This window comes from Telmatherina bonti, assembly GCF_933228915.1.
Source record: "Telmatherina bonti genome assembly, chromosome: 10".
NCBI lineage: Eukaryota > Metazoa > Chordata > Actinopteri > Atheriniformes > Telmatherinidae > Telmatherina > Telmatherina bonti.
The window spans coordinates 36,055,761-36,079,353 of NC_136628.1; the positions used below are offsets into that span (position 1 = coordinate 36,055,761).

General features: G+C 41.5%; 1 protein-coding gene across 1 annotated transcript in view; it reads left to right on the plus strand.

Moving 5' to 3' along the window:
- sgcd (sarcoglycan, delta (dystrophin-associated glycoprotein)) overlaps positions 1-23,593 on the plus strand; it is a 172,551-nt gene that overhangs the window by 14,436 nt on the left and 134,522 nt on the right. The window contains exon 2 of the mRNA XM_079247792.1: positions 13,097-13,282. Within this exon, the coding sequence (XP_079103918.1) occupies positions 13,097-13,282 (186 nt within the window). The remainder of the gene's footprint in view (positions 1-13,096; positions 13,283-23,593) is intronic.

A 23,593-nucleotide genomic window follows, 5' to 3' on the forward strand; every position in this document is an offset into this window, starting at 1 on the left:
TTATTTTTTTAAAAGAAAACCAAAAAGAAAACAAAGACTTTATTTATTTATTTATTCATTTACTTATTTATTTTTAAAAAAGGCAAAAATGAAGACTGACTTATTTATTTATTTATTTAAATTTTTTTTCAAAGAAAATCAAAAAGAAGACAAAGACTTTGTTTAATGATGTATTTTAAAGAAGACAGACTGTTTTTATTATTAATTTATTTATTGATTTTCTATTTTTTTTAAAGAAGACAGTCTTTTTATTTACTTTTTTATTTTAAAGAAGACACAGACTTTTGCTTACTGAGCAGGTATAGAAGCTCTTTGCAGAGAAAAGCTTGTTTTTAAGCAGCTTCTACTGTAGAAAGTCATTTTTTCACTTTGTGGTTTATTTGGACTTTTCATTGCAGGACAAATTTGTTTAAACATTTTTATTTGTTTATTTAATTCTCCATTTTCTATCCCACTTCGTCCAGTCCAGGTGGCCAGTAAGCCAGAGTTTCTCCCAGTAATTAGAGGCAGGTACACGCTGGACAGGTCACCGGTCATCAGGTCTTAAATACATTAAACATGCTTGAATACGACGACTTCATTGCATCCCTCATAAGAATTAAAATAAATCTTTTTTTACTTGTAGTCATCTAAAGCTGATCAAACATCAGACATTAATAAAGTATCAGCATGAAAACGGGCGTAGCGTCGTGTCCGGTCCGTGTGTGTGTGTGTGTGTGTGTCTGGTTAAACAGGACGCTTCTGAGTTTAGATCCAGTAATGCGGTCTGTCTCATGTACTCGGGGTGGTGGTTGGGGGGGCAAATGGATCCAGGAGCCAGTGAAGTCAGATGAGAACAGGGGTCACATGATGAGTTTATCTACTGCGGATGTTGATCCAGGTGGCAGAGTCAGGCACACATCATGTTCATCTCCATACATGATGATATTCACATTGAACCGTCGTTTCACATGAATGCTGCTTCAAGAAACAAATGTTGCATCACCTCAATTTATAACCAGAGACAGTTCTGCTTCAGAAACACGAGCAAACCGTCAGTCGTTTCCGAGACCGTCCCTCCCTCTGAGGAAGCTTTCCATGTGCCGTTGCACATCATGAATAAGAAGTAACAGCAGCCATGTTTTACAGGTCACATGTTGAGATGAGCAGCGTAAACTGCTCTGCTGCGCGCCGCTCGTCCCCCTCATCATCTTACTGGGTATTATAAAAGAAACGGATAAAACTGGATGGTGGCACTGGTCCGTCAATAAAACCCAGGAGTTTGTGAGGCTCTCCAGGGAAAGAAGGAGGACGGTTAGTAGCAATGTGGCTGTGATGGGGAACAATCCGGCACAGTCAGGAGATCTTCTCTTTCCTCGCTAATGGCTGATGTAGACGCAACACAAAAGAAAAAGCAGTTATGCACCATGAACTATTGACAAAAAGAAGCAAACGGACACCTGGTGCTCGGAGGAGCGGTTAGCGGGGAGCTAAGACTTGTTAGCAGCCTTTGTTTTTTACTAGTTGAGAGATTATGTGCTGTAACCAAAACTATCACCTCTGCTACGGCCTGCTGGAATGTGGAAGAGGATGTTTCCAGCACAAGTCTACGATTGGCTGGTCTTCCTCATCTCTGACTATATCATTGGTGTCTCAGGATTGGTGGAGGACTTCCAGGACCAAAGCTCATTGGCTGCCTCCTCCGCCACTCTACGATTTAAGAGATGTCATCGCCCTCATTCAGGGCAGCTGTGTCTGAGTGTGACACACTTTGTACTGTTGCTTGTGGTTTGCGCTGAGCTTTTGACTTCTGGGACTCTGACTTGCTGTAGAACCTTTAGTCTTTTCCGTTGCGGTCTTGTCCTTGTGGGGACCCTGTCTGTGAAAACAGAGTTTGTTTGCTTTTGTTTTATTTGGTTAAGAATGAAGTTATTTCTCCCGTAGTGGGAAGTTTTGAGTTATCCCTCATTGTTTTTGGTGAATTCACTTATTTGTAAATAAGTTTATTGGTGAGCTTTTAGTTGCTTGTTCCGTTTTATGTAACCACCCCCTTTTTACCCCTAGACCCCGCGGAGGTCGAAACACTTCAGTAAACGCTAAAAGACGTTTCTGTCGGCGAATCGTCGTTCGTTTCCCTCGACGTGTTTCCCCGAATGTTGAACAGCAACAAGCTACACCTGTCAAACAGATACAACACGTGCAAACATGTGAACCGCATGTGCAAACACATGGAAGTTACATGAGTTTGGCACATGTGAATAATGTGATTCACATATGTTTAGCACATGTGTTTTTCACATGTGAATAATGAGATTCACATATGTTTAGCACATGTGTTTTTCACATGGGAATAATGAGATTCACATATGTTTAGCACATGTGTTTTTCACATGTGAATAATGAGATTCACATATGTTTAGCACATGTGTTTTTCCACATGTGAATAATGAGATTCACATATGTTTAGCACATGTGTTTTTCACATGTGAATAATGAGATTCACATATGTTTAGCACATGTGTTTTTCACATGTGAATAATGAGATTCACATATGTTTAGGACATGTGTTTTTCACATGTGAATAATGTGATTCACATATGTTTAGCACATGTGTTTTTCACATGTGAATAATGAGATTCACATATGTTTAGGACATGTGTTTTTCACATGTGAATAATGTGATTCACATATGTTTAGCACATGTGTTTTTCACATGTGAATAATGAGATTCACATATGTTTAGCACATGTGTTTTTCCACATGTGAATAATGAGATTCACATATGTTTAGCACATGTGTTTTTCACATGTGAATAATGAGATTCACATATGTTTAGCACATGTGTTTTTCACATGTGAATAATGAGATTCACATATGTTTAGCACATGTGTTTTTCACATGTGAATAATGAGATTCACATATGTTTAGGACATGTGTTTTTCACATGTGAATAATGAGATTCACATATGTTTAGCACGTGTTTTTCCACATGTGAATAATGAGATTCACATATGTCTAGCACATGTGTTTTTCACATGTGAATAATGAGATTCACATATGTTTAGCACATGTGTTTTTCACATGTGAATAATGAGATTCACATATGTTTAGCACATGTGTTTTTCACATGTGAATAATGAGATTCACATATGTTTAGGACGTGTTTTTCACATGTGAATAATGTGATTCACATATGTTTAGCACATGTGTTTTTCACATGTGAATAATGAGATTCACATATGTTTAGCACATGTGTTTTTCACTGTGAATAATGTGATTCACATATGTTTAGCACATGTGTTTTTCACATGTGAATAATGTGATTCACATATGTTTAGCACATGTGTTTTTCACATGTGAATAATGTGATTCACATATGTTTAGCACATGTGTTTTTCACATGTGAATAATGTGATTCACATATGTTTAGCACATGTGTTTTTCACATGTGAATAATGTGATTCACATATGTTTAGCACATGTGTTTTTCACATGTGAATAATGTGATTCACATATGTTTAGTACATGTGTTTTTCATGTGAATCACAGGTGAAGCTGATGGGAAACATAGGTTTAACACATGTATCAGATATGAATTACATGGATCACAGATGTTTGGCACATGTGTTTAACATGTGAATAATGTGAAACTCATGTCAAACACATGGGAATTACATGGGTGTCCATGTCCATGTATCACATGTAAATTACATGTGACTAACATGTGGTTCATGCCTCAAACTACATGTGTCTAATGTGAAACATGGAGGTTAGAGGTCTTTGGCACATGTGGTGTACATGTGACTAACATGTGGTTCATGCCTCAAACTATGTTTAATGTGAAACATGGAGATAAGATGACTCTGAGACATGTGATTCACATATATTTGGCACATGTATAGTTTACATGTGAATAACATGTGGTTCATGCCTCAAACTACATGTGTCCAACATTAAACATGGGAATTCCATGACTTTGACACGTGATTCACAAATGAATCATGTGAATCACGTGTTAATCATGTGAATCACATCTTTGGCACATGCGAATTACTTGGTAAACGTGTACACCGCATGTGCCAAACATGTGATCTACATGTGATGAAGCACATTTGATTTAAATCACATGTGAATCATATAAATTCTGCACATGTGATTCACATTTTCTTCACATGGATCACATGAAAACATTCCAGATGGTTGCGCAGGTGGTTCACATGTGCAGGTACATGTGAACTGCATGGGTTTTTCTACAATGGCCTCACTACTTGGTGTGTTTATCAGTTCTGGAGGCTTTAAAGAGCCGGTAATGCGTATCAATCTGGTCCAGCTTTCTGTATGGAGGTCCTAATGCGGCGCTGCCCGGCTCTTTGGCAGCAGGAATGACCAATAACATTTTGTAAAACCTCATTTCTCTCCCTAATCAGAGACAGACGTTGTTTGCGGACTGCTGGGTTCTCTTCAGGCTCTCTGAATGAACAGTTAGCTGAGCAAGTGGCACCATTGGTCAGCAGCAGGGGAGGAAAAAAGACTCCAAAGGCCAATGATTTGATTTGCCTCCAATTTGCCACTTATTTTCCTTCTGCCCAGCTCCTCAACTCAACTTTCTCAACACACACATACACACACACCTCCACTCTTCTGAGAACGGCCATTATTTAGCTCCCACCCAAGCCTCATTTCATTTCTCAGTCGGCTTGTACCCTTTGAGTTTATTGGAAAGCTATCAGTACTCTTAGTGCATGGATGGAGAGTCTGTAGAAAGCAGAGAGGAGAGCAGTTACTTTTCATTACTGCACTGCATTTATTTGATTTGTGTGACACTTTGTGAGGACAGCAGATCCACAGTATAATTCAGTGTGCATGTAGGGAAAAAAAAACAATCAAGCAATGAGCATTTTTATAAAAAGTTTAAGAACTGTTGGGAATTTGTTGTGGTGGTCGGACTTTGATTGGTGCTCCCAAGATGCAGGCCTGTTTCCAACTGCAAGGAAAGAATCATGGGCTTGGAAATCTATTTCCAATTATCTTGATATATAACATGCATAGTAATGAACAAGCAATGAAGATTAAATATGCATAAAAATTTGAGCGGTCTCAGATGAGCGCGTGAACATAAATGCTGTGTAATTCACTCTTTCCTAAACTGAAGCATGGAAATAAGACGTGTAATACAATTAGGAGAACATGCAAACGTGCTAAGTGAGCAAACCGTAATAAAATCCAGCCCGGCCAATGCGGTGGTCTTAAGATGAAAGTCTTAATCTCACCGGTGTCCAGTTGGGTTGACATTCCTCCACACCAAACCAGCTGCTCTGTCTTTATGGTCTCTGCTTGGAAAACCTGAAATTATTAATTGGAGTACTTTGACAAGATCTCCCTGATCAAAGGTTTTCTGTGTCTTGACACGCCAGTTTTCCCACCAAGACCCACCATTTTAGCTTTGCATTTAACTGAATTTCATTGTATTTATTTTAAATATATAATTTTATGTAATTTAACCTCTTCTTTTTAACCCATAATTATTGTGAAATCTCCAATATGTATTTTTATTATTGTTGCTCTTATTTCTTCTCATTGTTTTTTTATGGTTATTTAACTTTGTTTTAACTCCGGTGTTTTCCATACGGGGATCCTCCACACCGGGGCCCCTGCATCCTTGTTTTGGGGGTTGTTGCCATGGCGACTGCTCCTGTTTGGGTGGTACGGGGTCCAGCACTGCAGCTTTACTGCTGTGGGGTGGACCCCAGCCATCCTGGGTGCTGGGTGGTTGCCATGGCGACAGCCCCTAAGAACATGGGGGGTCTGGCTCCTGGTGTGGATGGATCCTAAAGATATTGTTTCCTCACATCAGTATCAAGTCAGATGTTTATTAATGAATTTTATATTCAATCTTGTTTGTTTATTGGTCATACCTACATTCAGAGACAGTAGTGAGGGGTCATGCTATCGACAGAGGGTGGGCGGTTGCTGTCTGTCTTTGTGTGTGGAAGAAAACTTCAGACTGTTTTTACATTGCTTTTAAATGCCATGTTATCAATATTTGTGTGTGAATGTTTTTTTTTTTAATCTTTACAACCTGGCTTTATCTTGTAAAGCACTTTGTGTTGCCGGTGGCGTGAAAAGTGTCGAAGAAATAAAGTTTGATTTGATTTGATTTTCACTCAGCGTGGCAGGAAGGGTGAAAATGGTCCAGCTGAACTTCTCCATTACCAGTCGGACCACCACTGGAAATGCCTGGTTTAGACCAAATTCCCAGCATGGCATCTACAGGATGACAGCAAATTTGTGGTGTTTGTTTCATGCTACAGTGAAGTTTTTCTGTCTGCCAGTTAATAGATGGATAGGTTTTATGGTATGTTGCCAGTCGCTCCATCCTGATTGCACCAAACCATTTTGCTATGGACCTACAACTGAAAGTGGTCAAATTTGGTTCAGTTGTTTGGAAATTCATTGTAAGTGTTGTTATTTAATCTTATTTTATGTGTGTTGTTAGTCTCTCTGTCAGTTCCTTAAAGATGAACTGATGAAGTGATGTCTAATCCTGCATCCATCTTGCTTCCTATTTGTACCGCGACATCTTACAGCTGGTAAAAGAAAGTGTGATCTTGACTCTTATCGTACCTTTTGCCGTCTCTTTCTTCGACTTCTCTTCCTCCGATGATGTCTTCCTGCGTTGCTTTACTGAATTGGACAGGTGTGTACTTTACAAACTGAAGGCAAGGCAGGGCGTGACATGTAAAGGCTTTGGGCAACTTTCATTTCCTGCCTCACTCTGCAGCTGATCTCCTTCATTTAGTCATGAAAACAAAATCATTGTTGAACATTTAAATTTTATCATTTCCTTCATTTATTTTTAATTTAAGCTTTTCCCATTTTATTTGACACTGTTCAGATCATGGCAAGTGGTTCACATGAAACGCTACAAAACCAAATAGCAGTCAGGCTGCAATAAGTTGACCTGTTTTTATAAGAACAAGCTGCTGAACTCTGAGAATATGGTTTTTACTTGGTGGTAGAAATACCAAAGACTGGAAAATCAGGTGGGATTCTCCAGTGATCAGGGTTTAATACTTGAATCCCAGCACAGTGTGTTCCAGCCTGGATGTCTCCAAGCAGATTACTGCTGACATGAGATCCTTCAGCAGCAGCAGCAGCACACATTATTTCCTCTGGAAACATGCGTTGCAGATCATGACAAGGTTTTTCTGAACAGTAAAACCTGACCAAGCACACACACACACACACACCCGCCTCTTTATGGGACCAAGTGTGTAGTCTCAACAACACACCGTCATGTACGGAATGTTTCTATTTTTTCTTTTTCCATTTAAGTACATTTTTCTCCTCTTGAATCTGTTTTATTTCAACATCTGGCTTTTTATTCTGTGATAATGTTATTTCTGAATGAAGCTGGTGAACTGATTGAGGTTTGTCTGAGAAGAAAAAGCTTTTATAATGTATGAATTGTGCAGTTTTTAAACATTATAGTTGTATATGAAGACAGGTAAACCAGCACAAAGGTTAAATTTGTCTCATAAAAAGCATTAATTAGGAAATCTTTACATTTATGGAAAATAAATCTGATGTAAGACACAACCTTCTTTTTCAGTTTGGGTCGTTTATTGAACACGAGTCCACAGTGTGTGATATCACACAGTTTCTCCATTTTCCCAGCTGCATACTAAAGTTTCCTGACATGATGTCTTTCATTTCATATCAGTTGTGGAGGGGGGGGTGGGGGGGTTATCTCAGCCTGTCACCACAAGGAATAAAAAAAATCAAAACTAATCTAGTGAGAGGAAATGGAAAACCTGTGTGCCAGTCTATATCATGTGCATGTAAGTGTGTGTGTGTGTGTGTGTGTGTGTGTGTGCGTGGTTTTTCATAATCGAGTTTCATGGTGTAAACAAATGTGAGATCAGTCGTGACAGCTGAACTGGATCCTGTTTAAAGGAGGCGGGTTCTGGACTGGGACAACACGCTGCTTTTGGAGCTGTATTTAAAGGTCTTTGCTTTGGCCTGCAGGATAAGGCGTATTATTAAGCCACACACACACACACACACACACATGCTCTGGCCCTGTGAGGATGTCACCGTAGAGCAGATCAAACAGCTGGACTTACTTTCGGCCTGTGCAGCTGTTTGTTGTTGCGTTTGTTATGACACTGAACTTAACTCTGCGTGCGAGCATCAGGTTCTGCTGGTAGACAGCCTGGATAGTTCCCATGGTGATGACCTCTGAGGTCGTTGGTGGGATCCTCTTGGTGTGGAAGGATATTGTTACCTCACCTGGTGCCAAGATGTTTGTTTATATAGTTATTTTTTAGAGACAGCTTTTGATCGAGGGGTTGGGGATCTATGTCCATTTCAGGCCCATTTCTGCTCGCTGATGTACATAAATGGGGACGTCCATTTCAAAGGTTATACCTCCATGCATCTTTTATGTTGCCATGGTCATTAAAGGTCCCTAGATATACATTTTTTTTCAATACTTTCATCCTACTGTCAGGGGTCCAATAACATTGTTTTCAAAGTGTTTCCTTCATTTCAGCCATTCCAATGGTCACTCTAGTGAGCTGTTCTTAGAACAGGCTGTTTATGTGTCCGAACCTATAAATGTTCATGGGAGAAGATGCAGGTTTCACTTTTAAGTAATAGCTTTGGGGTGTGGGGGGCAGTGTCAATGGCAGCAGCCAATACCAAGTGCAGTAGTTATTTCCCTTCTTGAGGTCACAAAGAGAAAGAGAAAAACACACATTCACAAAAAACTAGACCAAACAAGTGAAGGGAGACAGAATTTTCTTATTCCACAGGAAATGGAGACCCTGTTAGAAAACCTTTGTTTAAAAAGTCCCAAAAGTTGCATCATTTGGGACCTTTTACAGGTCGGTTCATCCACTAGTTGGCAGTGTTGAGTTCAGAATTCACTTTCGCATTCTGACACCAGCTACACTCTCAAAAATAGAGGTACAAGATAAGGACATTTCTGTACCTATAGGTACATTTTAAAGAAATGTTCTGTCAAAAGTACAATACTGGTCTATAAGAGACCAGAAGCACACCTTCAGAGTATGAAAAAGGGTTCAAAATAACATAAAGTACAAATTTGTACCATTTTGACCATAAGGGTACCTGCAGCATTGCAAAATGTAATGTTAATGGCTGTAATGTTACAAACTAGAGCAGAGTTGAGTGATGACAGTAGTACTACTTAACAGTCATTTACTACACCAGACAATGAAGGTCAGATGCTGTACGGCTTTGAGTTTTTGAAGATTATTTCTAGATTAAAGATAAGATAATATTGCTAGGTGGAATGGAACAGGCCTAATGCTGTGAAAACATAAAAAACATAACTTGTTAAGATGAGGTTGAACTTGATAAGGTACAAAAATAGACCAGAACTGAAGGGTACAGAAATGTCTCTCAAAAGAGTACACCCCCAGCGACAAGCATTTGTACCTTTTTAGGTACAAGCTGGTACCTCTATTTCTGAGTGTGTAGCAGCGCGAATGCACCGCTATAAGGTTGTTTCCAATGGCCCAAACATCCCTGATGTCCTCAACTTTTTCTTCTTTTGGTGCTTTTTATTTGTTGGTTTGGGCATCATCATCATGTTGTTCCTCTTCTTCTCTGGTTTGTTCCTTTTACTGCGTCAGTTATACGACTGAACACTGCCCCCAGAATTTCCAGTGGTATTGCTCTGTTTTCTGCTCCCAGTGACTGATAGCTAAGCTCCTTGATAATGGACCAAATTACTTGCTTAACTGATCCAGGAAGTGGACAAAACTCTCCGTCCCTTTGTGTATCCATCTTCTGCATCAAGCATAAATGGATATGTAGTCCATTAGTGTGTGTGAGACATGGTGTTTAGGTTTGTGTGCTTTGATTTTTCTTTTTTTTTTAAATAAACTTTAAGCTATAATCCTGCATAAAAAGTGCTTTAGAAATAAAGTTTCATTGGTTGATTGATTTCTAAGTAAGCTTTTACTATAAAACACTTGGGCCAGAATCTGCTGAAAGGGGAAACAATTTTTCCTCCATATTTGATCCTATTTGAGATAATCACCACAGCTGATTCCATGAAATTTCCAGCCCAAAGAATTAATTATGAATTCTTGAGACCACCTGGTCTCACTTCTGGCACCGCTTGTACAAACCCTGACAAAAACTATTGAAGCTATAAGTTGCAACGTGTAACAAAATCAGGGCAATATATTAGTCAGTACAATGTTTTCATTAGTGTAGAATTCCATGAAAATGAGAGTCATTGACTTTTCATTACCTTAGATCAAGCAATTTATATGCAAAGAAGCTGGATTGCTTCAGTCGCCCAGAAGGAACAAACCAAACGGCTCCAAAATGATCTTTTCCTGTTTTATATGCCAGTTTCAACAGCTAAATGTTACTATGACTTATACTATAATATTTCTCTTTATATCACATTTATATATTAATAGTTAAAGAAAAGAAAACCATCCACAGACAATTACTGAAGCTGTTTAAAAAAAGGTCTGGCCTTGAAATTACTTTTAACAACCTCAAATGAAGAGTGGGACCCAACATAAAACACCATTTCATTGTTAATTAACAAAAATGGAAAGAAAATACAGAATCATGTGTGAAAAACAAAGTCCAACTTTGTTCTCTATGTTGGAATTCAGACTGACGTTGCAGCCCGGTACGGCTAATCAAATGTGTTTAATTAACTGATCATCATGAGCGCCACTAAATGTGTGTGTGAGCTCAACGCATCAGAGAAAAGACATTAGAAATTATCTTACAAAAAGCAAATTATCTTTCTGTATCAGGGCGTCAAAGTATCAGGCAGGTTTTCATTGCTTCTCTGCTCCAACACACCTGACTTAAATGAATGGTTCATTGTGACGAAACTGACAGGAAACTGTTTGATTTCATTTAGGTGTGTTGTAGCAGGAAAGTCATGAAAACCTACAAGAAGGCGGCCCATGAGGACTGGAATTTTGGATCCTGTACCTTTATTCATTTTTGAAAAATATTCCAGACATCTTCCAGTCTTCCCAGGCATCCCAGCAAGTTCAACCCTGAGTCGAACCGTCCAACATGCTATTTCCTAGGGGAATCTGGATGTCCAAAGTGAAAAAGGAGCACACTCAAATTTCCCCACCTTACCCACAAGTACCTGCATCGATGGTCACTAGATGGGTCTATATAGACCGCAATTCCCTACTGGCAGGTCTGCCTGCGTGCTCTGTTAAACCTCTGCAGATGATCCAGAACGCCGCAGCGTGTCTGGTTTTCAAACAACCCAAACGAGCTCATGTCACTCCGCTGCTAATCGCTCTTCACTGGCTTCCGGTCGCAGCACGCTTCAAATTTAAAGCTTTGCTTTTGGCTTACAAAATAATAACATGGCATCGAGAGGAACCAGTTGAGGTGGCTCGGGCATCTGGTCAGGATGCCTCCTGGACCTCCCTGGTGAGGTGTTCCAGGCACATCCCTCTGGGAGGAGACCCCGGGGAAGACCCAGGACACGCTGGAGGGATTATATCTCTCGGCTGGCCTGGGAACGCCTCGGGATCCCCCCGCAGAGTTAGTAAATGTGTCTGGGGAGAAGGAAGTCTGGGTTTCCCTGCTTAGGCTGCTGCCCCCGCGACCCGACCCCGGATTAAGCAGCAGAAGATGGATGGATGGATGATTGTCTTCCTCCCATTCAGTCCACTTCCCAGATTTTGGTTTGTGTTCCAGAATCCTGCTGTGGCTGCGTTTTTAGTTTCGACAATTAAATGTTTGATTCCTTCTTCTGTCTCAGTGCTGCATTCGCTTCCACATCCTCCACAAACCTGGAAAGCCCTTACAGCCAGATGTTCACATGTTTAAAGCCACGTGGCTTTGGAACCATTTTGTGTGATCCACATGTGAAGAAAATGTGATCACGTCTAGATAACATGTGTGATTAACATGCAATTCTAAAAATGTGGTTCAGGTGTGTCATGCTCATGTTATTCCTTTGTGTTTCGTGTGATTTGCATGTAAACCACAAGTCATTCACCTGTTTTTAGCACATAGATCACAGGAAAACATTCTAAAATCACATGTTTATACATGTGGTGCATACCGTAACGAGCTTCAGTTCAGATTGTTTGTGGCTTTTTTTCTTATTTTCTTTAATCCACTTTCAACTCTTCCAAGGGAATAACTGGAATAACTTTGTTTTCGAAAACCTTTCTAATTTATATGACAGTTTTCTTTATTTCCCTGAAACAAAACTAAAATGCCACCATAAAAAATGAGATCTCTGTATGTGTTTTTGCTGACTGGTGCATCGGTGTCTCCTCTGTGGCTTTCAGCACTTTCGCATCGGGCCCCCATCTCCAGCCATTTGTTTCAGTTAGAGGGGTAATGTCTGAGGTTGTCAAAAACGATTGCTTTGGTGGTGTGAGGCGCACACTCCAAAGCATGCTGGATAGTAAATTGTATTTTTTCACAGCGTTATGAGACTATTATTACGGAGCTAGGAGTGAACAATGCCTTCTCATCCTCACAGGCAGACAATTAGAATCATCATTAATCGCTACTATCAGCACATCAATGGGGCAGAGGGGTTATAATGGAGTTATAGACCACTTATGGGGTAATCAGTCAACGCGATTGCTTAGTAAACTGTCTGTCATTGCACCAGAACTGAGTGGCCGGTCATGGGCTCCAAAGAGGGGACTGGAGTGGGTGTATATGAGCAGAATGTTTGTTGTATGTTATTCTCTAATGTCCAGATGTGTCCCGTCTCTTATCTTTTCCACAGATGCTATTCAGAGCTGCATCAGTGGCTTCACCATGCAGGTTGCAGTAATGGTGAAATATTTGCAGACCAGAATCCCAGTAAATTGCTGATGTTGTTCCCGCTGTCCTTGCAGAAGCTTTGTGGGACATTTAGCAGCTCAGTGATAAAGAACAGCTCTTCATGTGGAGTAAGATGTTAGCTAAACATTCTCTGAAGCGTTGGTTTTTACACCTGCAGATGCCATCTGGTGCTCTAGAGATTTCTAAAAAAAAAACCTGACAGCAGTTCTGTGTGGGGACGGTCAACACAAAGCCTCCAACCCTAATGATTTTTCTTCCTTCTGTTTCCTCTCAGATGACCCAGGAACAGTGCACTCATAGGAACAATGTCCAGAGCTCAGAGAAACCACAAGTGTACAAAGTGGGAATATACGGCTGGAGGAAACGCTGCCTTTACTTCTTCGTCTTGCTGCTGATGATCTTGATCCTGATCAACATGGCGCTAACTATCTGGATCCTCAAGGTCATGAACTTCACTATTGTAAGTCCTCTTTTGTTTTCTGCTAGAAGGCTGTTTTATTCACTGGTCTGGATTATTTCATGTGATTAAGCTCTAATGAAGGTCTTGCTTAGGAACAAACCACTTTCTTGCATTAAAGTAAACTAATGATTTTAATCAGAAAACACTATTTGTCTGTTTATCCATGTGGTTGAACTTCAGAGGCAAAAAGTATTCCTTATCTGTCAATCAGAAAAAGCCGGAAAAGGCCGATACTGGCCTGAAACTGGTACACATCGACATGTAATCAGTCAGAGTACCGAACCAGATTCCACATTGTGCACAAAGTGAGTTGTCCTAATTTGATTCCCAAGATAATTAGACTGTGTGTCCAAAATATAGTAGTTTTGTTGTCATTTTGAAGTTGCTGGAGGTTCGACCCGGTTCCAGGAGCCAGAATGCTGTCTGAGTAGGTTAGCAGGTCTTCACAGGATGGGTGTGGCAACCCCCAGCTGGAACATGTGAGATGGTGACGTAGCTGTAGGAGGTTTTCATCTTTCAGGTTCATCTGCTGAGACATGAACCATGACCAATGGTTGATTAAATGTGGAAGTTGTAGCAAGATGATTTTTGTAGGTATCATCTAGATAAGTGATCCTCAGTCCTGGTTCTGGAGGGCCAGTATCCTGCAGGTTTTCCAAGTGAATACCCTGCAACACCCCTGATTCAAATGAATGTATTTTTAACACGCATGTGCAGAGCTTGTCTGAGTCTCTGAAGTTTTCCAACAGGGTCACTGGAAAACCTGCAGGACACCGACTCTCGAGGACCAGGACTGAGGATCCCTGATCTTTATTCAATGACAAACACAACCCTTTATTCTGCGCGGTACCATCCACTCCCAAACCCCCAGGTTAGCGCTCAGTAGTTGAGACAAGTGGAAGGAAAGTAGAAAACTGTGTGAAACAATGTGAAGGATTCTTTGATCAGCACCTTTCTGTCCTGATCAGAATTATTTGTTCCCCGATGAGGAAGCTGCGGAAAGTTTCCAGCATCATGTGGGAACGTATATGGATCTACTGGACATCAATGTCCAGCTAAATGCTCAATGATCTCTGAGCATTTAGAGATCTCCAGCATGATACTGTTATCAGATCCGGCTGCTGAAATGTGTCAGATACTGATTGAAAACAAGCTGTTTGGGAAATAAATGACTGAATGATATAAACATTATGTAATTTCCTGTTTCCTGTTTTAAAGTTCTTTGTGTCAGTCAGAGATGTCTTCATGGTCTTGGCTCCTCATATTCATTTCAACTTTTTTTATTTATGAGCCCTCACAGACCCTGAGGAGGGCTCAGAGCGGTCTGCTGGCTGGTTGTTGTAGCAGTCACCCTGTCTGGGTGGTTGTGTAGTGTGTGTGGGGGGGGGGGGGGGGTCCTGCACCGCAGCCCTATGGTTTTGATAGGGAACCCGGCATGCCATAATTGCGGTGATTCCCGTGGTGTTGCCTGCTGGGGTCATGGGTGGGCTGGAACCTGGTGTGGATGAATCCAGCAAAATATTGTTTCATTACTTCAGACAAAGCCAGATGGGTGTTACGTTTATACTCTTGAGTATTTTTGTTCCTACATTTAGACAGAAAATGTTTAGACTTCTTGTTTTGGTAGCATATACATTATTTTAAGGTGCATGAGCTGTTTGGGTTTATTTTGGGCATTAAAATATTTTTTTAGAAATTAATTTGATTTGAAACCTAACTTCGGCCAGAACCCATCCACAGACAAACAAGCACATAAATCTACCAGAAGTTTCTGCATGAAGTTGTTCAGAAACAGATAAACGTGGGAACAAACCTGACCTCCTTGGCAGCAGCAATCATGTCCCAAGTCAGGGTCTTCGCACTTCCGGGTGGGGTTTTCTTGGCTACATACGTCGTCCCGTTAGCAGGATTCCTTCTGATCCATCCAACACACCCACACGTCATCTGGGATGTAGCAAAGCGGTGGATCCACTTCCGACAAGATGGCGGGAAATTAGCCGCAGTTGAGTGCTGAGGAGAAGCTGTATGATTCTGCAAGAAGGCAGTAAAAAGGAAATCATGTCTGATTCTGAGTTAAATCAGGAGAAGTTGAGTTTTATTTGTTGGCTTGTTGCCTGTTAATGAAAACAAATTAGTTTAAAGGCGTGCGTGAGAAGGTAACGTTACCTGGACAGGTGCGCCCTCAGCCTGAGCAGAACTCGTCTGGGCCGCCTACTTGGCATCTTTTCCATTTCTGCCCACAGTAAAAAAAATACTTTAAAATTTTATTTATTAATATATTTTTGTGGGAAGAATTGGAACACATTGTAATGTAACATCTGCAGTTGCTAGGCAACAGGAGGCTGAAGCACTATGGGTAGTTCTCGTACACTAGGTAGGCAGGCAGCATTGGAGTGTGAAGACTACGTTGAACACTCTGTGATTGGGTGAGATGACCTGAATCCAGTGTCATGATTAAATGAACAGGTTGATTACAGTTAATCAGCAGTTTCATTTTGTTCTCGACTGACTGTTTTATTTTGCTATTTCTCAACATCTGTCCTTCTTTGATAGAAATATTTGCGACGCCAAATTTCAAAGTTTATGTTTCTCTGGTTACCTAATGATATTTTATGTTAAGAGAAATTCTAATTTTCCAACATTTTAATTAATTAACATGAACAGGATCCCATCGGTTATTGGTAGTGGTGGTGGTGACTGCTCAGACCTGCTCCGTAGTCTACGTAGCCTGCATAGCCTGCACATGTGGAAGTGTGCAGACCCTGAAGTGGGACGCAGCTGATGCTGCAACAGCTCCAAACTCCTTCAGCTCCTGCTGATGTTCTCGGCAGCGTAAACATCTGCACGTCGTCCTCTCGGCTCCTCGATGCGCAGGAGGAAACCTTCAGATATGTTCTGCCTCCAGAAACCCCCAAAGGAAACGCTGAACATCAGAGAGACTGTAGGATATGTATCCAGCTTAGACGGGAGGTTTAAAGTAAACCAAGCAGAATGAAGTTTGCAGCTGCAGTTTCATCCAGTAGCTTTTTACTTTTCACACCTCGTGACCAGAAGTTCTAAACCTCCTGCAGAGCTGCTGCATCTCAAACCTCCGAGTCTGACGCCGCCTTCCCCGCTGTCATCCTGCCCGTCGACGTGCGTTTTTCCGTCGGCTCCACACCTCGTCTTTTTCTTTCTCACAACTCACCGTGCCTGTGGTGAAGTCGGACACGCAAACACGCGCACGTGTTGTTGCTGTGAATAATACATGAGGCCTGCTTGGCATCAGGGCTTTAATAAGAGATCTACATAAATCAGAGGAGTTTCTCAGATGCTGAGCCGTGTGTTCTGACAGAGAGCGGCGCTCTGGGTGGGCGGGGAATGTTTTTAATGTGTCTGCTTGACACATTTATGGAATTATAAAAACATCTGCTGAGATGTGGTTCATGAGTTTGAAAAGGGGAGAAATTAAAGGCAGAGCAGACTAATATTTCCACTTCTTCCACACACACACACACACACACACAACTGATGCTGGAGTGACAGTGAGATTTTCTTCTTCTTTTAAAATCAAACCAGGAAAGAGTTCTGCAGCACAAGAGTGTATTCATGGTTTCTGCAAAGCGTTAGCCGTCGGGTCGGCTGCAAGCAGAGAAAAGACAAAATGAGCCATTAAATTACATTTTTGTAATGAGAAACGCGTCTCTTCTCAGGTCATTAGCTCACCTGAGCGTTTGAAAAGAATAAATAGATGTTAGAAGTGGGAGTCTAGTGAATGAGCAGCGCCTGAATGATGTAAGTCAATGATTTAAAAACGTTCGGTTATCTGAAGTGGGATGAAGTTGTTCTCCCTGGACCAAAAGGAAAGTGTGTAATCTTGAAGAACTTTGATGCACCTGCCTTCTGCACCATCGTTGTTTCCGAATTTCTCACATTTTTGCACCACCTTTGGGTTTAGTTGTTGTTTTCTTTGCAAATATTTTCACTTTAAGTTCAGAAAATTAAAGGGATCTTTCTGGTATGACCGCTACATGCATGTCTGGGCTCTTTAAACATGAACAAATAACTGATGATCCCTCATCAGCTACATCATCACATCCATGCTGCTACTGCAGAGTTAGACCTCTTTTTATCTTCCAGAACTGCCTTAATTATTAGCATTGTACATTCAACAAGGTGCAGGAAACATTCCTCAGATATTTTGCAACATGTTGGCATGACGTTGCTACAGATTCATGATGAGAATCTCCCGTTCCACCACGTCCCAAAGCTGCTCTGCTGGATGTAGATCTGGTGACTGTGGAGGCCGTTGGAGGACAGTGAACTCATCGTCATGGTGGAGATGATGTGAGCTTTGTGACATGGTGCATCATCCTGCTGGAAGTTTCCATCAGAAGATGCTACAGAAAGGGATGGACATGGTCAGGATGGATCCATGTTGTCATGATGTTTCCAGCAGATTCTGATCCTACCACGTGAATGTGGAGCTGAACTGGAGACTCATCAGACCAGCAACGTTTCTCCATCTTCTATTGTCCAGTTCTGGTGAGTCTGTGTGAATTGTAGCCTCAGTTTCCTGTTCTTACTGACAGGAGGGAACCCGCTGTGGTCTTCTGCTGCTGGAGACCATCTGCTTCCAGGCTGGACGGGTTCAGAGATGATGTTCTGAATATCGTGTTTGGAACCAGTACTGACTGGACTTCCAGTTGTCTTTCCATCATCTCCAGTCTGTCCATTCTCCTCTGACCTCTAGCATCAACAACTGGATGTTTTCTCTTCTTCAGACCTTGTCTGGAAACTCTAGAGATGTTTGTGTGTAAAAATCCCAGTAAGACACTCAGACCGACAACCATGTTATGTTTAAAGTCCCTTAAACCAAGTAGTCTTCACCATGTCTGCACAACTAATGCCCCTACTGCCATGTGATTGGCTGATCAGATATTTGAAACAAACATTAGTGGCCACCAGATGTGGATGCATCTGATTGGTTTACATTTAAATCGTCCCCGGACTTCTCTGTAAATCACAAAACTTCCCGTCTCTGCAACATTTCCAGTGATTACATCGTGTTTGTGCATCTGCTGGCTGTCGGCACACAAACAGGCATGTTCCCTCATTATTGCCTGGCATTTCCGACATCCCCTGGGCAGTGCTCTGCTCCGGTACTTTCAGCTATAAAATGTGTGTCAATCCAGTTTCAATGTGCCACATTCCCCAACTGACTCCAGGCAAACAGACATTAGCTCAGCTTGTTTACTACAAACATGAGTGTCGTGTTGTTCACACACATCTGAAGAGATCAAAGTGTGTGTGTAACTCAGAGGCCATTGTGCAGGAATGCAGTCATTACCATGTTGGTTTTACCTGTGATTATCATGAATTCTTCCCTTTTGAAGAAGGTTTGTCTCTTGGAAACCTGTGGTGTGTTCATCTTTTAGACTGGAAACTGTCAAACATCATGTCAGGTTGTGAAATAACATCACATTCCCTCCAACTATGGAATCAAATATTAAACTCTGATGGTATTGTGTGTCTGCAACGGCATTCAGTGCATCCACAACTTGTCGGTTTCAGATATCATTCACAGTTTAACAGTAAATCATAATCCTTTATACACAAATATGACAACTTGTGATTATTATCTAGTAGTTTATTTAACTCAGCAATAATATCATATTTGTTTGCTTTGGAAACTCATTGGCCTGAACAAGTCACTTTTCTACAGTTATATTCCAGCGTGAGGTCCATTTCTGCTCCCCTTCATCCAGAAACAGGGACTGTCGTTTCGCACGACGACATACGTCACCACGCTGGTACCTCCACGCAGCTTTTATGCTGCCATAGTGGAGTTAATTCCTCCACTAGTTCCACTCATCTCCACACCGTTTTCACACCGCCTGCGGTGATGCCGGTAATGCACCGTTGCAAAGTCCAAAACCACTAGAAGTAGAAGAGGAAAACCACAAAGTTCATTTCCTTCTTTTCTTCTTCATCTGCTTTTTATTTAGCGGTATTTGCGTCAAATTCTTCCTGTTCCTCTTCTTCTTCTCTGGTTTGCTCAGCTCACCACTGCCCCCACAATTTTCGGCGGTATTGCTCCGTTTTCTGCGTCAAGTCACTGACAGCTCAGTCTGCCGAAACGAACCAAATCCTTTACGTTGCCGAAGCAGGAGACGGAAGAAAGTATCCATCCAAAGCTTTAGGTGGGATTTCTGCTGCAGGAAGTTGTGGGCATTTAGCTGCAGACTTTTACCTGCTTAGAGGACTTATGTAACAGCTCTTGTTTACTTTCACCATCTTTTGTTGTCTGATAGGTTCAGTAATACTACCTGGTTAGGGTTAGGAAAGCCTTGTCATCATGGCGTCTGCATTCTGCTCTTCAGCTGCATCAACCCCACTTCTCAGAAGTAAGGATGAGTTTGTTGCACTTTTGTAAACAAACAATAGTTTATTTAGGTGAATAATATAAAAAAGGACACGATAGAATTAAAAAAAATCAATGCGTCGTGGTGATGGGCAGAAGCAGCCAATGAGGACCAGGAGCCCGGAGGGGACATCTGCTGCACTGATTCGCTGTGTTTGACAACATAATGAAAAACGTCTGACGTGAAACTGACAGCTCCAAATTAAGTTCAGTCTTAATTGGCTGCATTTTAATTCTTCCTTTTAAATGAATGCTGATTTTATTGTGTTTTAATGACTTTTGCCCCGAGCTCTCGTACTTTATGACCCTGACACTGAAGCCTGTAGGTGGACCCTCCTGTTTCCAGCCCCTGCTTTGGCCTTGAGGCCTTCGGTTAATTTGCTGTAAAAGTGTTTAGTATTACACACATGCTGCTATTTGTCAGACCTTTGTTCCATGAGAGTTTTTGGGCTAGCAGGAGTTTTAATTGTGATTATCAGTGCAAATATTGTAAATATGTGTTGGAAGCGAGCATGGCTCTGTAGCTCAGCATGTTTAGTGTCAACATGATAAAGGAGGATTTTCAGGCTCTGAACTAATAAGATATAACTGAAGATGTCTTTCAGATTAAATACATGTCTTTAAGACTTAAGAAAGGAAGAACAGTTGTCCCTTTACAAGCTCTGTGGATTGTTGTGTCGCAGCGTGACTGACTGACAAATGTCCTGATATTTCCTCAGTTTTCACAGAGACGGTTGCAGGACGTCTGTAAACGTCTGTCAAACGTCTGTAACCAGATGCAACAGCGGTGCCGTGACGGTCTGACATCAGACCTCTAGAATCCACCTTTTTGGTCCATGTTTCCACTTACTTGACAAATACACACTGGATTACATGTAGTCTGTCAAAAGAGCTGTTGCTGCTCGAGTTTTGCTTTATTTTTCCCTTTACAAATAATATTGGATCATTTTCTGCAGACAAATGGCCAAGTTAAAGACTTCGTCCACATCTGTTCAGCTGGGTCTCTGACGACTTGGATGGACTTGGATGGACTTGGATGGACTGCAGGCAGAACTATTAGACAGTCTGATGACTCTGTAACTTATGCATATCAAGTAAAATCTGTCATAGTCTTTGGTTTTGGCTTTGGGTGTGTTTCCAGTGGCTGGTGGTGTGTGTGTGGATCTCATTTTAGACCTTTTAGAGGAATATTAAAGGAAGCTTTCCAAACACAGGGACGAGGCTGCCGTTCCTCTATCACCTGCAGACATATAAGAAGATCTGCTGCAAATGAATGTTTTGTTTGTAAGATCTGGAGCTTCATTTAGGCTCCAACTGGCTTTAATTTGTGTGTTTGTGACTGTATATATGTTACTGGCACAGTGTGATATTCTGCTGTTCATTGTGTGGTTGTGTATTACACCGCGTGAAATCTCTACAGGTCATACATCTGCATTTTTTAGCCTCCCATCATGTTAATGGGCCTCTTGGTGCAGCTTGGCCAGCGAGGGGGACTTTCAGGCTGAATCAGATGAAAGCGGCTGCTGCGCATGTACATGGCGGTCTGCAGTCGGTGTGGTAATGAGTTAAACAGGGGGGAGTGAAGTATCAGCTCTGCTGTCAGGGTGTTTCCACTCCAGCAAGCCAGGCCTGTTGGTTAGCCGGGAAAACGACCCGCTGGGATGAAAGAGCGATGTAATGGAGAGACTTCAGTGCTTTTAACATTTCACTTCCTCTTGATGGTGAGGACATCATTTGCGGTGCATGCCCACCTGGACGTAAAAACACAATAAGTCAAAGAGAAGCATTGTTCCATGGGGGTTATTCGTTACCCACCCAGTGCAACTGGTGGAAAATCACTTCCTCGCTTCTACTGCTGCTATTTTCTGGGAAAATGTCACCCACTGTGAGTTCGATGGCTTTTTTGCCATTTAAACCCAAACGAACTTTTCCATGACAAAGCAGTCTCGAACAGAGGATCAGGAATTTGTATTCAACGACGGACTCGGGTAAAAGCATCTCCTTTGGACAAAAACAGCATATTATCACCTTTAAACAGGAAGAAGCCCTCGGTCTGAAGTCAATGTTAATGCACAGGTGTCAGGGTGTCTGGAGCTCAAGGACCACCATCCAGCAGTTTTCCCTGCTCCAACACACCTGACTGAAATCAGTGGGTTATTGTGAAGAACTTGGCAACTCGCCATTGGGTTGATTTAATTTAAATCAGGTGTTTCAGAGCAAGGAAACGTCTAAAACCTGCAGGATACTGGACATCAAGGACATGACAAATGAATTCATTTAAAACTTTTGTCTAAAGGAGGACAAAACAGTTTGTCTGATGCTAAACAGGCTGAAAGTGAATCTGACAGCCACGTTTCCATGGAGACCATTTCTGACGAAGCCTGAGCTAAACGATGGATCAACTGAGGGTCCGGATGCATCTCTCAGGACCTGTATCAGGTCTTTGTTGGATTTTAGATCCTGTTCATCTGCTGTAGATAGATTGTAGTCCTGACTTGTTCTTTTGTCCTCCATGCTAAGATATGCAAGTTTCCAGCTAACATGGAAAATCCTGTTTTCTGTTTGTCATACTGTTTTCTGTTTGGCATTTTAAAAATCTTTAAAGTTTCCAACAACATCTGTTTGGCTGATGAAAGCACATAAAGCGAGGACTGGTTATAGACTTTTGCACACAGCTGAATAATTCTGGGTTTATTCACACATACAAGGTCTGGCAGCTTGGGAGCTGAAGTAAAGAACTGACGGCTGTTTTCTGACTTGCTTTGCATAATTATGTTTTTTATGATTGTTATCAAAACTCTACTGAGTCGTTCTGAACTGGTGTTTTCATGGAGGTAGATTAGATACAATTTATAATTTAGAAATTAGCATATGTCTTCGTCTTGATTGATTCATTTTGGGGATTGTTTGGGCAGATAAAGACGGTCCTCCTGGTCCCCGGGATTAGAGGAAATACTAAATATTTCCTTCCCTTGTCTCCCTGCTGGAGCTTTGACTTAAAGCAAAATGAGGCGGACTGTTGTGACTGTGCGATATGGATCACTGATCCTGAGAGACAGACTCAAAGCCTTCAGGAAGAAGTTTGTTGAACCAAAATCCTCCGCCTTCCCGAGTCTCTCCGGACCCATGAGGGAAGCTTGACCTTCCCGTCTCCAGCCAAGCAACCAGCATTCACCAACTCCCCTAAAGTCCACAATCACGTCGTTTATTCATGTCTGCCAGTTTGTCTAGAGAAAAGCAGGATTTTCAGCAAGGTCACTGTGAGTTGTCTGAATTATGGCAGATTTGAAGAGATAAAAGTATTTTTATTATTCAGCTGATGTTAAACCTAAACAAAAAGACACACATCCCTACAATCAGAAATAACTATCATCTGACTATGGGACATTTTGCACCAAAACACAAGATGATGATACCAAATGAATAAACTTTGACCGTAATGAATGGTTGTCCAACATAATAAGACATGGTGCTGATGCTTTGTCCAACCTGTACAGCTACATGTAACACTTCTGCTCATCTCAGCAGAATACATCTGACATGGACTTTGCAGACATCTGGAGTATCCTGCATCCTTCAGGAAGTCTATGGAAATCTAAGTGCATGACCCTAAACCGTAAGAGCTGCATTACTTGCTGTGCTTGGAAACATGCACGTCAGCAAGGGGTAGGCCGATTCACTGTTTAACTGATACATTGTGATGCAACACATACTGATTCAATAAAGATTTTTAAAAGTTGTCTGTTTTACCCGGAGAATTTATGAGACAGACCAGAGGTTTTTTTCCCCTAAAGAAACCTGGAAGCTAGCAGCTAGCCTTGCTACCACACAGCACTGCAAGGCTGATCTGCAGGTCACATTCCTTCCCACTGTCGCTGCATGCAGCTCAGGATGGGGGATTGGATCGA